Below are 15387 nucleotides of genomic sequence, written 5' to 3' on the forward strand. Positions count from 1 at the left end.
GGGGTCGACGATGGGGGCTCGATGAAAGGTTTAACTTCTGAGCTGCTCTGAAATGTAAACAGGATACAGTATATTATAATACTGCGATACCGATCCATCCTTGATATTACCATAAACCACATTAACTCGCAAGAACGCACCGAGTAAATCACGGAGGCGCAACGCACACGATCTCGCGTGTCTAATAAACTTTTCACAGGATGGAATTCGCCGGGTACAGACACACAAGGCACGCGCTGTGAAATCGAGGAACCGCTTAAATCTCAGGAGAGAAGAGCGCCGCGCCGGCAGACGGTCGTTCGTTCGTCTCGAACGTTTCCTGCGATGCCTATCTCGAAGATACGAAGGAGCCGTAGGAAAGGGTCGCTGGATCGCAGAAGGTATGTGTCTCGAGGGTGACTGGGTGACATACTCCGCGAGGCAGGCCGGTAATCAGCGAAGGTAATGTGCTGGAACCCCGTGCGCGTAGCAGGGCACCGCGTTTAAAGGGGTGCGCCACCAGAAACTCGTCGAGTGAGATAGGGAGAGACAGACAGACGAACGAACAGAGAAGGAACAGGGTAAAGAGGTATAACACTGGGACCGTAGGGCTCACTTTTGGCGGGGCAGAGGACGTTTCAGGGGCTTGGTCGCCCTAACTTCTCCAGCCCTCGGGCCTCGTTAACCCACGCTCTGTGAAATTGGAAATACCAACGAGAGAGCCAACTCTCTCGCCCGCCCCTCGCCCACTTCCGCTCTCGCTCCTTCTTTCCCGCTCCATCGTACACGCAGTCCTCGTTGCGGTGTACGCGTACAAGCATTTGCAACCGCCCTGTAGGGCGTCATAAAAAATAGAAAGGACCGTGAACACGGGGGTGGACACGAACCAGTTATCAACGTTCCCCATCAGCCACGACTTCCGGGCCGTATTACTCGTCCGAATAATCCGCATCGTTTGCCTCGCCTCTTCATGGACCGAGGCTAATAGTCTCACGAGAAGATACCGTGCGCCTGGCAATCGTACTGGATGGCATGATTTTTTAACGCAACCACACGGTGCAACGACGACGGGACGTAAAAAATTCGCTGCCGAGCTGAAGTGGTTCAGCTGGTGGAGATAAATTTTTGGCGGTGCCGGACGGTACGTACAGTTGACTGAATAAAAGTGTCGCTTTACTCGTTCAACTATCGCTACGATCTACAGCGAGTTTATAGTTTTTTCTACTATTTTCTATTATAGTTTATTCTTTTATTTTCGCGGCAGGACCATAAAAAACGAGATTGTTTCGACGACTTCAAACGGACGATTGATCCTCAATGAAGTATCGTAAACGATAGACGAGAGCCAATAACGTATCGTGACACGCGAATGACTATCGTAAAAATTATTCGTTTTTGAGCTCGCCGATCAACGACACCGTTGCCCATCCTAACGAGTTGCAACCGCGAAATCATCGCGTCGTTCGTCCCTTCCCCAAACGGCGGGACCCCCGGCATTTCGACTTTTATGCCCGTTTTAATTATTTGCTGTCCCCTTCGGTGTCAGTTGTCAGCCGCGATTTTACGAACCGAAACTCGAACGAACGAATCGGCGCCGTTCGAATCCACCAACGATTTTCCAAACCGTTTTTACTGCCTGCTTTTTTATTCGGTCACCGTCGATTTTTCAGCTACGCTCGACGATGCGTGCAACTGATCGTTGGCCGGAATCGTGATGTCGATAATCGAGGCGCCGACGAGCCATCGAGACGTCAACGTTGCAGTGTAGGAAAGAAAACTCGTTCGTAAATTGGTGACAGTCTCCTGGATGACCGCCGATCGCTCGTCGAGTAGACGAAGGGACGCGAGAAACTTATTTCACTCGGTCAAATATTTAAACGAGAAAAGTAAGTTTCGACTGGAGGGAAACTTCGGATACTTTGCGACAGCCAGACGTCAGAGTCAACAGTATGATCGAGGAAATGTACTTTGCGAGCAAGTCCCGTCCACGCGTCACTTTTCTGTTTCGTTCCATGCAGTCTACTTTAATTAAATTCCTTAATATTTGGTTGGTCGGAAGAGAGAGTAACATGACGCTCCTGTTCGGCAGATTAATATTGTTGGAAAGATATCGCAAAGAAAGATATAGCAGCCCCTTGATTCATTAGCATTTACAAACCTGTTGCGAACAGTACGGCTCTACTCCAGCGAAAGGAAACTCCAACGAATATCGTTGAACACGTAGCGTACAAGAGAACACGCGTATGACACTTGTAAAGAACTGTAGAGCTATGTCGTAGATCTGACACGAGTCTGAAATATGACAAGCTCGAGGGTATTTTACATCAAACACGCTAAATATAATCAAGTAGTGCTTCGGGTTTTTCTCGCGGCAGAATTTCATCAAAGAAAATGCCTGATACTCCAGCGAACACGAAGGTCTCCCCTTTCGAAAGAGAAAAAAAAAAAAATCGGTCGCTTCTTTCATCAGCCGTAGCACGTTTCGAGAATCTGAAAACGAAGCGGCAGGGCCGGAGGACGCAGGTGCGCATCGCGCAAACGCAATCTACACATCAATCACGAGGAACAGATGCGTACTGGTGCTCGCGTGTTCTCAATCTTCGACGAGAGGTCATTTTCCCGTGTCTCTTTAATCGACGATCACCTGCGATATCACGAATGATAGAAAAATTCTAGCCACTTATGAAAGAAATCAAATGACCTCGCGGGAGCAGTAGCCAATTTGAAATCATAAAGATAGAAATGACTACGCTTCGCTAATTGATTGTTATATGTTGAAGTGGTCACCGCTTCCAAGAAAACTCTACATCTGGTCTTTCTTAGTTTTCTCAAGCACCGAAGCCATCGACAGCGTGTAGACAAAAGACTGCGACGAAGGCAGACCATAAACGGTAGACAGGCGACGTTGGCTTCGGGGTTTTCAGTTATTGGGTAACACAGCTAGCGTGTGGATCTGGACCAGCTCAAATTGTATTCTTACTTATAATTACACTTCTATTTAAATATATTTTCTACCTTACAATCTATCCACGAGTTTCTCTGTTTACGCATCGAATAACCTCATCACTATATAAGTGTTACAACAAATACGATAGTGTGGAAATATTTTTTTATGTCTCCTGTATTTGTTTCTTAGTTGCATGGGACTAACACAGCTGCGATTTGCTATTGATTCCCTGGTTGACAAAGTGAATGAGTTAAAAGGCATTAAAACGGCGAACGCTATAAAAATGTTCGCGTAATCCGATTGCAGTGGCATCGATCATACGTCGCTGACCGTGTCCGACGTTGACAGAGCCCGTCAGGGCCTCGCGTCTCGCCGCCACGGTCATAAATTTTCCCTCCTTTCTCCTTTCTCTCTATTTTTTTTCCTCCCTTCCTCCGCCGCACTCGCTTCTCCGTTTTATATCGTAACGAAAGCATCGAGGAGCAAAAAGAGAGGCACACTCGTAATTCGCGCGGAAATTACACGCTTAATTCGCGATGTTATTTACGAGCGAGCGGACACTGGCGCCCTCGACCGCCCATCGTCCTTCTCCGGCCAACCTTCTTGGCAACTCGCCACCTATCTCGGCTTAATCAAGGAAATTATGGCGCGAAGCGCTTTAAACGTCGGGGGCCGTTAGCAAGGTCGCATATCTGCCGCTCCGACGCGACTGATACGCGGCTCGCTAGGAATTAAAAACTTCTAAAAAGACGCGTGCACGCGAGCTTCCACGCCCAACAGCGCCGAGAATACATCAGCCGGCTTTTTCTCTGCTATGATCTCTCTTAGGGTTGGGCACGGCCAGGCTGGAAGACAGGACGACGAAATTGATTAAAGTAATTGAGGAGGATCGTGATTCGGCAAATTAAAAACACTGTTTCGTGCGTTCGCGTTTTTCACGCGATGTGTAATTACGGTGTTTAAAACGATCAACACGTGCAAGTAGAATTTCTTATCTTTTAAGTTGAAAATAGTTTGAAAATTGCACACAATTTTCCATTTCCCATTGTTTCTCTCATTCGACTTACGCTGGCGACGGTTCGACAAACTTACCAATTCCGTTAGCTGCCTCTCTTCCCAGCCACTTGTTCATACTCCACTCTATCCAGCTACCCGGAAACGGAAAGAAAACACCGAGTATTCCGGCGGAATGGATGGAGAACATCCGAGAGGGCGCGGATAGGAGTTCGGATAAACCACATCCCGGAGGTTCGGCTGGCGTCGAAACGACAAATCCTCGTCTCCCACCTCTGGCCCTCGGTGTCCCTGATTGAATTGCCATAATCGATTCGTGAAAAATCCCGTCCACGTATTCAGCGGCCTCTCGCATTTTCTCTACATCCTACGCATTTCTATCGACTCCCCCTCTCCAACTACGTCCGCACTTCGAACGCTCAAGATAATCAAGAAGAGACTCTTTCCGTAATACTCCTCGCGCCTACCATCCATCTGCTGTTCCAATCGATAGTTTTCAACGCGTACAGTGCCAAAATTCTTTCTCGACTACTGCCGACTGAAATTCCGAAATAAATTGCGACAAAGATTCTCAATCGAGTCATCGATTTGTCGACCACTTCGCGGATTACACGATACAGAGTTCTTCTCTTCGCGGCTCAATAGAAATAGAAAAAGTAGATGAACCGAGGAGTCATAATTTAAAAGGAGAATGGAATCACGTTTGGTTGGTAACGAAACACGCCTCAAATTTCTTCGAAGAACAATAACCATCCGGATGCGCCTTACCGCGGCGTATCGCACGCGAAATTCGCAACAACTTCAGGAAACGGGCCGTGCGTGAGAAGGCCGTTTAACTTACATGGCCGTACGTGCTCGTTCTCGTGTCGTAAATCATACGGGATGCCGGCGAATGATCAGGGTGGGAGCACGTTAAGAGAAAGGCAAAGGATGCCTCAGCTGCTTGCAGCTACTAGCTTTGATCAAATTGTTTCCACCGTTTAACATCCCTTGTAGATTTACGAGACACTCCCAGTATTTGGTCATAAAATATGGCTATCCTTTTTTTCAAAAATAATGTATTAGGTTTATTACAACGTACACTGTACAAACAAACGTGTTTTTTACAAAAGTGCACCTTCATACAAACGTGAAACCAAGTCTGTGAAATATCACGGTGTTTATCTCAACAGAAGAAAATGGATAGTGCGTAATTCGACAAAATAACATAAAACAGAACACATTGTGCGTCTATTATTTCCTCATAAAACGAAAGAAACTTTTCCGAGTAATACTATTTGGACGCGTATTAAAAAGTCAAAGAATTTTCTTCGAGAACGTCAGTTGCAAAACATTCGGGTTTCGTATTAAGAAGGTCGACGTTGACGCGAGCAGCAAAACGACAGCTCGTTTCACGGGCTGAAAATCGCGATAATTCCGCAGCCTGTATACGTCGATAAAGCCGACGATAAGAATAGGATTCGCGGACGACGTCGTGATGCGACCGAAAGAAAAATGAAGCGAAAAGCTTGCGACCAAGCAAAAGCGGAAATTACGGGCTACAGATGGACCGAACCCCTTGACGGGGTCCTTCAGTAGCGAGAGCCGACTCTTTGTGATCCTGCGCAACGCGATGTGTTTCATCCTGCAGACACATTACGCTCGAATTGATAAGAACGAAACAGAAAGGAGCGTCGGCCGAGGGAAGGCAAAATCGACGGGGTTGAGGGTGGAATGATGGGGCGGTGGAGGGGAGGGGGAGGGTAGGGAAAATATCACCCAGGCTCCCTTCGATACGCGCGCCTACGTGTATATACGTACGCGAACTCGCCAAATTGATGTATATAGAAGAGGGATGAGCGCGGCTCCTCGTCCATCAGCGACGTGCACGGGGTTGGTTGCAACGAACGTTGGTGCAGGGGATAGATAGGTAGGGGCGATGTGCCGGCTCGTGGCAAGTGCAATGAAAAAAGCCGCGTATTTATCGGCCATGGAGAAAAAGTACAGAGCGGACTGGAACGGACCAGCGAGATGAAACAACGCGGGGAAGGAAAAGAAAGGGGTTTGGGCAGATTCGCGAAAAAGTAATCCCGCCGGGGGACTGTGAAATATAGTTACGCGAAAGCGTCCAGAGAGACCCCAGGGGTGTCTCGCAGTTACGTGACAGACGATCGCTTCGTTTCATAGCGCGTTACACGGGTAATTTTCCAATATTGTCCTGATTCATTCGTCGTATTAACGGCGGGATACAAGAAGTGCCTTCTTACCGGGGATCCGTGACTCGTCTGTCTTGAGCGGCCATAAATATTCAAGAAGGCGACGACAACGATCGGGAAGAAAATCGGGGAGAGCGGAGGTGATCCGACAACGCGCGAGCAACCGTGGAAATCTGATTTGTGTTACGGAAAAGTTTGATTGCCGTTGCCATCGAGAGGGCTGTCTCTCTCGTTCTATCTCTCTCTTTTTCTCTCTTCGAAGACCGTTCTCGACTACCGATCGCCTCCTCGACCACGCCTGATGGAAATATTCGACGACTTATCGTATTACTGGTGAATCCGAATCGTCTGCTAGACTTTCCACCGCTGGTAGACTTAATTTTTTGCATCGTAAACTCTACGCTGCTATGATTCCAGCGAAGTTATAATCAAGTATGAAAAATTCGGTAGGCTTCCTTAAAAAGAAAAAAAGACCAATCGCGTTAGATTACACGTCTTCGAAAATCGAGTACCTACGTGCTCGCTAACTTGGTAAGTTAGGGCGACCGGTTTCGCGCGAATGCTTTAATTTGAAGATCGAACTTTGAGATTCACGAGGGAAACCACGACTCGTAAAATGTTCGACAATTCCCCGGAACGGCTAATGGTCGACGGAAGATCAACGATTCGACACGGTTCTAGCGACGGAAAGCGCGCATCGCTGCTGCAAATGACTATGTAAATACTCGCGGCGCCTTCGAAGCGGCGAACAAGCGTTCGCAAGTTCGCGGAAACTTGCCGGAAGAGTTATTTGCGCGCGCAGTTCCGTAGCCGCGTATCCCAGAGAAATATGAATGCACCTGGGGATTCGCCTGGCCTTTTACCACGGCGACGTAAAACCTTCCGGTCCAGAAACGGTGGTGTTCCGTTCGCGAGCTCGTTTCGCTTCAACTTTCCGGCGTCTTCGCGAATTTCACCTACGACAGCTTTACGCGGCCCGTTCGTCACGTCGAAAACGTATTTTACCAAGCAATCTCGCAGTTTCCCGTCAAGGTTCAATTTGAAACGCGTTCACGATTCAATAAGAAAGATAATTATTTTTTAGATTGCGTAGCGAAAATGTAGATCGTTACGTATTATTACGATAAGTAAAAAGCGAAACGACGTGAAAATTGTTATTCGTTGATAGCGGATAGGAGGAAAAATCGTGGCGCAAAGGTCGTGCTCGAAGGGGTGCATTTCTTGGAGCGCGCGCGTCGCTGTTTGAAGGGACCGGGCATTTATTGGGCGGATAGAATTTTATTGGCGCAATATCGAGTAACTTTCATTTGTCAACAGTGACGATGCTCGTTGGCTGTCGGTTCTCTTCAAAGCGAGAGCCAGTCACATGTCGGTGGGACGAATAAATTTTCGATAAACCGACGTCGACGGGCGACGATCGCTCCGATTTCGCTGTCCCGACGACGCGACGGCGCGTATCGAATTTCCGTCGCCGAAATAACGCTGAAATATGCCACGCGCATGACAGGAACACGTCTGAGCACCGAATCCCTCAAAATAAATCATATCGTTGCCGGAAGTTTCGCTCGATATCAAGATGTTAACCCGTCGATTATCGTTCCTGTGACCCGTAAAAAGTTAGAGAACGTTGGAAAGATCGTACGGTAGTTTGGCATCGCGCGATATAAAATTCATAAACACGAAGAAGATTAACTTTGCGAAGACCAACTTCTTGCGAGACTGTTCTCGTGTGGCAGATATCGACCGCAAGACATTGAACGGTCCACGCGACGAGGAAGGAAAACAACTACCTCTGGGTTAAAGATAATAAATCGAAACTGGCAAAGCTGCCTCCGATTCGATTTCTCGAATACTCCCGTAGGGAGCGCGAGTTCGTCGACTAGTCGGTGCTCGTCTACGCGAGGAACACGTTAACAAGCGAAAAAGCGTGACGAGGGAGAGGGGATAGCGAGCTCGTAGATCACGAGGAAGCGTCGAAGCTTCGAAATATCGAGGGGTTGGAGTCTGGTTAGCATAATGTCAGCCGGGAGCGACGGCAAGAAAACGGCGGATAGGGAGAGGGAGAGGGATAGGGACCCAGGTAAGACGGTGAGGAATTTCTTAAAAATGTCAGACAGGACTTTGGCATAGTCGCGGGGGAGAAGTCACGCGTTCTATACGGGTTGCCATGAAATTTCGCGTTATCGACAGTCTGGGGAAGGTAGCGCGCGGTGTTAAAGCGGTAAAATATTCCCGTAGGTGTGGATCGAGGTTATAGAAAGTCTCGCTATCGGGCAACTATCGATGCCTGTGAAACGCTCTGTAAATTACCTCCGGCAACGCCTCGAGACTTTCCAAAGACTTTACGTTCGTTGAATCTCAAGGTTCGTCAGATTTATGACTATAGAGAATCTCGAGTAACGTCGCAACTTAGCCTATCCCTGTTTCCATTTAATTCCTTACGAATCGCATTGCTGCCTCGTACGTTTACGATCGAACACGCGAAGCGAACAAACGCAACCATTGTGGTTCCATTTCATCTTGCCTGACATATAATCGTCCCATTTTCTTGCCTGTTCCGTGACGAAAGTATTAGCGCGAGTTTCCTTCGTGTTACCAGCGGATCGACTACACGAAAATGTAACGTTCCGCTAACAGGCGACGCGTGCTGATTTGAAAAACCTTCACCGCCTGATACCCTCTGCCGGAACGACGCTCGTTTGTCTTCCGGTAGCTAGCACGCTCCTCGAACCTGTAAAGGGAATCTTCAAGTGTTACCGGAGTTACGGTGCACTTAAATATGACACTACGTACCGTGGCAAGCAACGCGAGTCACTAAACCCAAGGAACCTGGCGGATTGCACCGAAGAGTTTATAGCCGTTCGCGCGACAGCTAAACGCTCGCCACGTTCGCCTACTGGTCCGTGAGACGTACAATATTACGAATACGATAAAACAGCGTCAATACGTCCGACTCGTTAACATTTATCTCCGAGTAATAAAGCGAAAACACAGGCTTCGACCGCGAGAGATCATGTTTCTTTCTTCTCAATCCCCGGGTTTTCTTTCACGGTTTCCGCTGCTCCTCCCCCCCCCCCCCCCCCCCCCCCCCCCCCCCCCCCCCCCCGCCCCCCCCCCCCCCCCCCCCCCCCCCCCCCCCCCCCCCCCCCCCCCCCCCCCCCCCCCCCCCCCCCCCCCCCCCCCCCCCCCCCCCCCCCCCCCCCCCCCCCCCCCCCCCCCCCCCCCCCCCCCCCCCCCCCCCCCCCCCCCCCCCCCCCCCCCCCCCCCCCCCCCCCCCCCCCCCCCCCCCCCCCCCCCCCCCCCCCCCCCCCCCCCCCCCCCCCCCCCCCCCCCCCCCCCCCCCCCCCCCCCCCCCCCCCCCCCCCCCCCCCCCCCCCCCCCCCCCCCCCCCCCCCCCCCCCCCCCCCCCCCCCCCCCCCCCCCCCCCCCCCCCCCCCCCCCCCCCCCCCCCCCCCCCCCCCCCCCCCCCCCCCCCCCCCCCCCCCCCCCCCCCCCCCCCCCCCCCCCCCCCCCCCCCCCCCCCCCCCCCCCCCCCCCCCCCCCCCCCCCCCCCCCCCCCCCCCCCCCCCCCCCCCCCCCCCCCCCCCCCCCCCCCCCCCCCCCCCCCCCCCCCCCCCCCCCCCCCCCCCCCCCCCCCCCCCCCCCCCCCCCCCCCCCCCCCCCCCCCCCCCCCCCCCCCCCCTCGATAAAACGTCACGACGCGAGACGACACCGACGTATTTTTTTTCTTCTAGTAGACGAAGCTCGGTACACGCCCAGTTTCGTCCCAACTTGGTAACGCGTCTCGTATCGTAACGCTGATATTGAACGCGAACTAAAGCGTATTATCCATAAAAATATTTCCTCCCTGTTTACGTATCCCTCTCCGTTGTTACATGGAAAGCTCGTGAAAATTTCGCGCGGATACGCGTCACGCGGCCGCGCTAATATTTATGGTTCCATCGCGCTTATTGAGAGACGTTCGGGACGCCTGCTCGACTTACCGCCACGCGGAATTTCTCTTCAGAGATTCGCCGTCGCGGCCGCGAAATATAACATGACCCTTAATGCTACTCGAGACCCCGTGTAATATCTCTAATGCTACCCCGGGCGAACTGGAACCGGGACGTCTCCGATAATACACTTTTCCACTCCATCCTCGCGTTCTCTTCTCGGCTGTCTCCTTCCTCATCCTCATCCTCCTCCTCCTCCTCCTCCTCCTCCTCGTCTTCCTTCGCCTCTTTGCTCGCTGGCTTTCGCGCAATTACCTGCCGAGACGTCGTCCATTTCCCTCGAGATCCTGACTAAGGAGTCGGTTGGACAGACTTTGCCGGGATCCAACTCGCCGCACCGACAATGTAACAGGACGCCACAACCGGCAGTAGTATAGACGTTGTTGCGGTCAGCCGCGGCTGCCTTCTGAGTAGTTGAAGCCAAATGCAGTCCGACAGGTACTCGCTCTTCGAACGAACGGCCGAGCTCGATTCACGACGCGATCTCCACTCATCTTGGCTGATAACGTTTGAACGAGAAACACTATTCGCTTTAACATCCTTTCGATAATAGACGCTGATCAGTTGGATGATTTAGCAACGAGCGAACAAGAGAAACGAATCCGTATGAATCGTCTGTACGAGATGAGGATAAAAGCGGGAAGAAATACGCGTCGATGTCAGTTGTTTATCGATGATCTCGCGTATAAATGTAAGTATTTGCGAAGCGTGATATGTGCTCTAGTAGATTGTGAATACCCGTTTCTTTGTTCAATTAAACCTGTTTGTGTCTACGAAGGCGAGATCGGCAGATAGAGGTAAAAAAAATCCGGTCTACGTGGACTACAAACTCTTCTTCCTTTGCCAGGTCGTAAAGGCTTCGAGACAAAACGAGAAAGAAATCAGGAAAGGAGAAAGAGAAGAAAGAGAGAGCATGAAATGGAAAATATAGGGGAAGTACCATTCGAGCTTAGTAACGCCTTTGTCGATATCCAACGGTGTAATGCAATTTCTTCGTAGCACCGGGACTGTTTCAAAATAATATCGAGCGTTCTCGTAAAATGAAATCGGTCGATTAAACTCCTTTGGCTTTAGTACCTCCGCTACGACGTCCTTTGCCTCTTTCATAATACAACATCCTCGAATTGAGTTTAACATTTTGTCGAACTATCGTCGTATTCAAAAGAAATCATCTACTAGGAACAACCGAGCAAATCAATCCCCTTAGTGTCCTGTCGTGACTATCACCTGGTCAACGTGGTTCGAGCGTTCAGCGTTGCGTACGCGATCTTAATTTGCAAACTATTCACGTAGCCGGTGCTGTACGTGACGACAAACGGTCGTAGTTGCACCCGCCGCCACCCCTCTACGCCGTCGTCCATCCCTTTCTCTGGCACGGTGAAGTCCTCGTGGACACGCAATGTCTGCGTGCCAGCACTGGAAACTATGCGACTTCAAAAGCCCCAGCTTGAGCTCGGAACCCGGTTAGTTCGACCATCAGCCGTCAGGTCTGTTCCATTCGCGTTAATACACGCGAGACAAGCGCCTCTACCCGCTTGTTCCGCCTCTAATCGTAAGCTTCGACTTTACGAGCAACCCCCGGCGATCGATAGCCGCGTATCGCGCGATCGTAAGATACGCGCCGATCAGCCACGAACATCTTTGCATCGCGAGCTACCCGGTCTCGTCATTCATCTTCATTTAACGTTCCGGCCGGTGTGCAGATGACAGGTGCAGTACCGTTCTTCACCTGGTGTAACAGAACCGACTATAAATTCTCGTCGAACCGGCGATCAGTTACGGTTTTTACGACCGGTATTTGCGACTGGCATATCTGTCACGACGTGAATTACCTTCGTTATGATATCGGTAATCCGTAGACTCGATACTATCGAGCTTAAGAAGAGGAAACTTCAAACAGAGCAGACTTGATAATACAAAACTTAGACCGCGGACACAGGGAGCAAGAGGCCGCGGAGCAGCATGTTTCATCAGCTCGTAGAATTGCACGCGGAAGATCGAAGAACGCTGCGCCGGAGTGGTGGCAGGCAAATAGAGGGATGCATCTGTATACCGGAGAGGCAATAGCGAAATTGTGGCGAGGAGAGGCACGAGCTGGTACAGACAGCTTTCGAGCTGTCCATACGCAGTCTGGAACGTAGCAACGGAAACCAATGCCGACGAACGAGCGAGCGAGTAAACGGTGTAGCGGCAACAGCGAGCACCGAGCCTCGACTTCTTGCGGAAGATCCCCTCTGGCTCTGCTCCCATCGTCCCCCTCGCTGCCACAGCCGCCACCTTCTCGTCTTATCCCTTCCGTCTTTCATCCAACATTCACTCGATGCAAGAAGTTTCGTGTTTCAACCAAGTATTCGCCAAGTTTCGAGAAGGCTTACGTACAGGCTCGCATCCCGCCGTCCCTCGTCCTTCGCCCGAGAGCCCGTCTGCTTGCACACATACTCCCGGACAACAAAGATCCTCCTCGCTTGCTACTCCGCGTGACTTCGCCGCGAAGAGAGGAAATGGTCAGCGCGGCACGCGCTTTGAGAGGATTGCATGGTACCACTTTACGTTTGCATCGGTAATTAAACCAACGCAACGACTCGTTCGCTCGGCTCCTGTCTTAGGCGGAAAACGCGAGGCCACACCGTTGGCAGACAGACGTCCTCCAAACCCTTTTTGCGCGGAGTTTTGGTTATTCGAGTTTTTTGAGAGCTTGGAAATTGGGTCTGGTTCCTTCTAGATACGATTGGCCTATGGTTGCGACGCGCAGGTCGTGTTTTGCTGTTTAAGAAACGGAGGAGCTTTGTTGCCTCGAGTGAAATTCGCGAGCGTCTACTTTCTCTCGACAACTCGTGCGAAAGCGAGAGTAGAACCGTTCGTACGGCCATCGTTGAAACACAGCCCGCGGTCTACTTTTGATCGCGATGTCTCCGAGTAGCGTCGATAATGGAGAGAGTCGCGACATCAAAGGGGACGCTCTCTCCCTCGAGTGCACTCTTTTTGTACGACGAACGCGTAACAATCCCCGGCTCGTTTGCGTAATACGCGCGATTAATCGTCGCCCGGTAGTACTTCACGTTGGGTATACGTGGCCGAACGTTTATCGCCAAGTCGATGAACGGACGCGAAATAATTGGGAATAATCCGATCCCTGCCGCTGGCGGCCTGTTAACGAACCTGCGCGAAAGAGGATTCTTCGTCCCGCCAATCACGACCGAATCTACTGGCGCAAAAAGAGCACCGTATTGCAGTGGATCGGAGGAGGAAGAAGATTGGACGTAAAGCAGCTTCTTAATCTCTTCGACACTGTTTTCTTCTTTTTTTAAAGCCACCGGTGGTTTACCGTGGTGAAAAAAGAAGGACAACGTTTTCGTTGGGAATCGTCGACCATTTCGGTCGCCACGAGCAGATCAAAGAACCGGTATGGTAAATTTCGAACAATTAAAATATCTTTAGTGGCGCCGCAAACGGCGTGAGTTACGAGCCACGAGACGCTCCGCGATCCTCGAATTAAAATTGTCCGACGTCTTTGTGCCGCCTCGCCCTCGCTCGTAATTCATTTTTCAAAGAGACTCGAGGGCACCGGAGCTGCGTGTTTGCACCGACTTCGTTAATCGAAACCGTTTCAACGCACCACTCCCTCGTCCCCGTTTCGTGCCAATGCCTCGAAATGTATAGTAATTCATTTTTACACGCATATAGTTACCGAACCAGCGAAGCATTACAGAAATGAGAAAAAAAAGTCGGCAACGTGTCCGCAATTTTGAGTCTCGGTAGGAAGAAAAGTTGGCCGATGACAAGGATGAAATTACCGCGCCACGGAGAAATACGTTGCTACGAATATTCCTGAAAGCGTGGTGGCGTCACCTTGGAGGTCATGTCAGCGGGTTGTCTGACAACGCGGCCGTCCCCGGGGAGGAGCCGAGGATCAGCGTGTTTCACGCGCGTTTACGCGTGTGTGCGTGCCATCGCGCGCATGTTCATGGGTGAAAAAGAGGCCGCGACGTGTCAGCGGTCGTATGATGGATGCGTCGGCTTTGACATAACGTAATGCGAATAGACGCGATAGTCACGCTCTTTCCCATCTGTGTCTTTGTATTTGTTCCGTCCGTGCGCCATCACGCGCATTCTCGCCCTCTTGTTCGCTCTGAATAATATGACGAGCACGTAGCTCGCCTCGTTTCCCCGTAATTTTCATCTAGATTTTACGATACAACTCGCGAGCAGCCGGTTTTCCTGGTAATTCGATGATCCTGCGAGTGTCGCGCCTCTTGTTCTACCTATCATCGTCTCTGCCAACCTCGCGACCAACTTGTAAAACTTAGCTGCTCGTGTGTTCGTGTAAGAAACACTTAATATTTTGTAGGTAGCACCGTTCCTTGCTTGGTAATGAATTTTCCTATAAAACACGTAAACACGTAACAGCCTCGTGGAACGCATATGGACGAAGCACGCAACTGCGTGTAAAAATAATCGAAATCGCCTGCGTGGCCAATGATTCGAACGATAGTTCTTCGAAGGGGAGAACGGTCTCCTCCTTGAGCGGAAAATAGGCAGGAAGCAATCGTATCATGAATATCGAGAAAGAAAGGCGCGATCGGCGATCAATAAATCAGGGCGTGTACGGGGGTTACCCGGTGTCCCCCGTGACTGTCACGAGGAAGGGACGAGGAGGACGCGTTCCGAGTCCTGATGGGTTCCCAACAAATAAAATACGACCCAATTTCGCGGTGCAAACCGCGAAACAATACTATCGATCTTATTTCCATACCGGTGGTGCCACGCAACTGAGCGACTGCACGGTACAGCCTGGGCGGCTATATAGAGATGGATCGAGGCGAGCGAGGGTGAACGATGAAGAAAGCTCCTCAAAGGAGGAGCTGCGACGCGACGAGGGATGGCCAAAGAGACGTTGCCGAGTGCGACAGGGACGTGAGATCAGACCTCCTCCACCCCCTGGAGGTATATATCGAGCGATGAATGTCGGACGTTCAACGTGCACGTCACGTAGAGAAGAGTGGAGGTGAGAGGAGAGGGCCGAAATAGAGACGTCGTGCGAGAGGACGAACACCGGTTCAACCTCGAGGCTTATCCTCGGCAGCCACGCACTCGCATAATTAAGAAACTTCCGACCGTCTTATTCTTCTTCTCCTTCTTACTGTCCTTTGCTCGCCGTTTTGCTATTCGTGCGGCAACCCTGGCCGGATTAAGCTGTCTCTGCTCGAGGAAAATGAATTCTCGACAAAGATTCATGGTCATGGCCATGGTCGAGTGCCGA

General features: G+C 51.1%; 1 protein-coding gene across 1 annotated transcript in view; it reads right to left on the bottom strand.

Moving 5' to 3' along the window:
• Positions 1-15387, bottom strand: part of LOC100745168 — a 270561-nt gene that overhangs the window by 98360 nt on the left and 156814 nt on the right. Inside the window, exon 7 of the mRNA XM_024366882.2 lies at positions 6-47. Within this exon, the coding sequence (XP_024222650.1) occupies positions 6-47 (42 nt within the window). The remainder of the gene's footprint in view (positions 1-5; positions 48-15387) is intronic.

The sequence above is a fragment of the Bombus impatiens genome, unplaced genomic scaffold (genome assembly GCF_000188095.3).
Source record: "Bombus impatiens unplaced genomic scaffold, BIMP_2.2 scf_0248, whole genome shotgun sequence".
Taxonomy (NCBI): domain Eukaryota; kingdom Metazoa; phylum Arthropoda; class Insecta; order Hymenoptera; family Apidae; genus Bombus; species Bombus impatiens.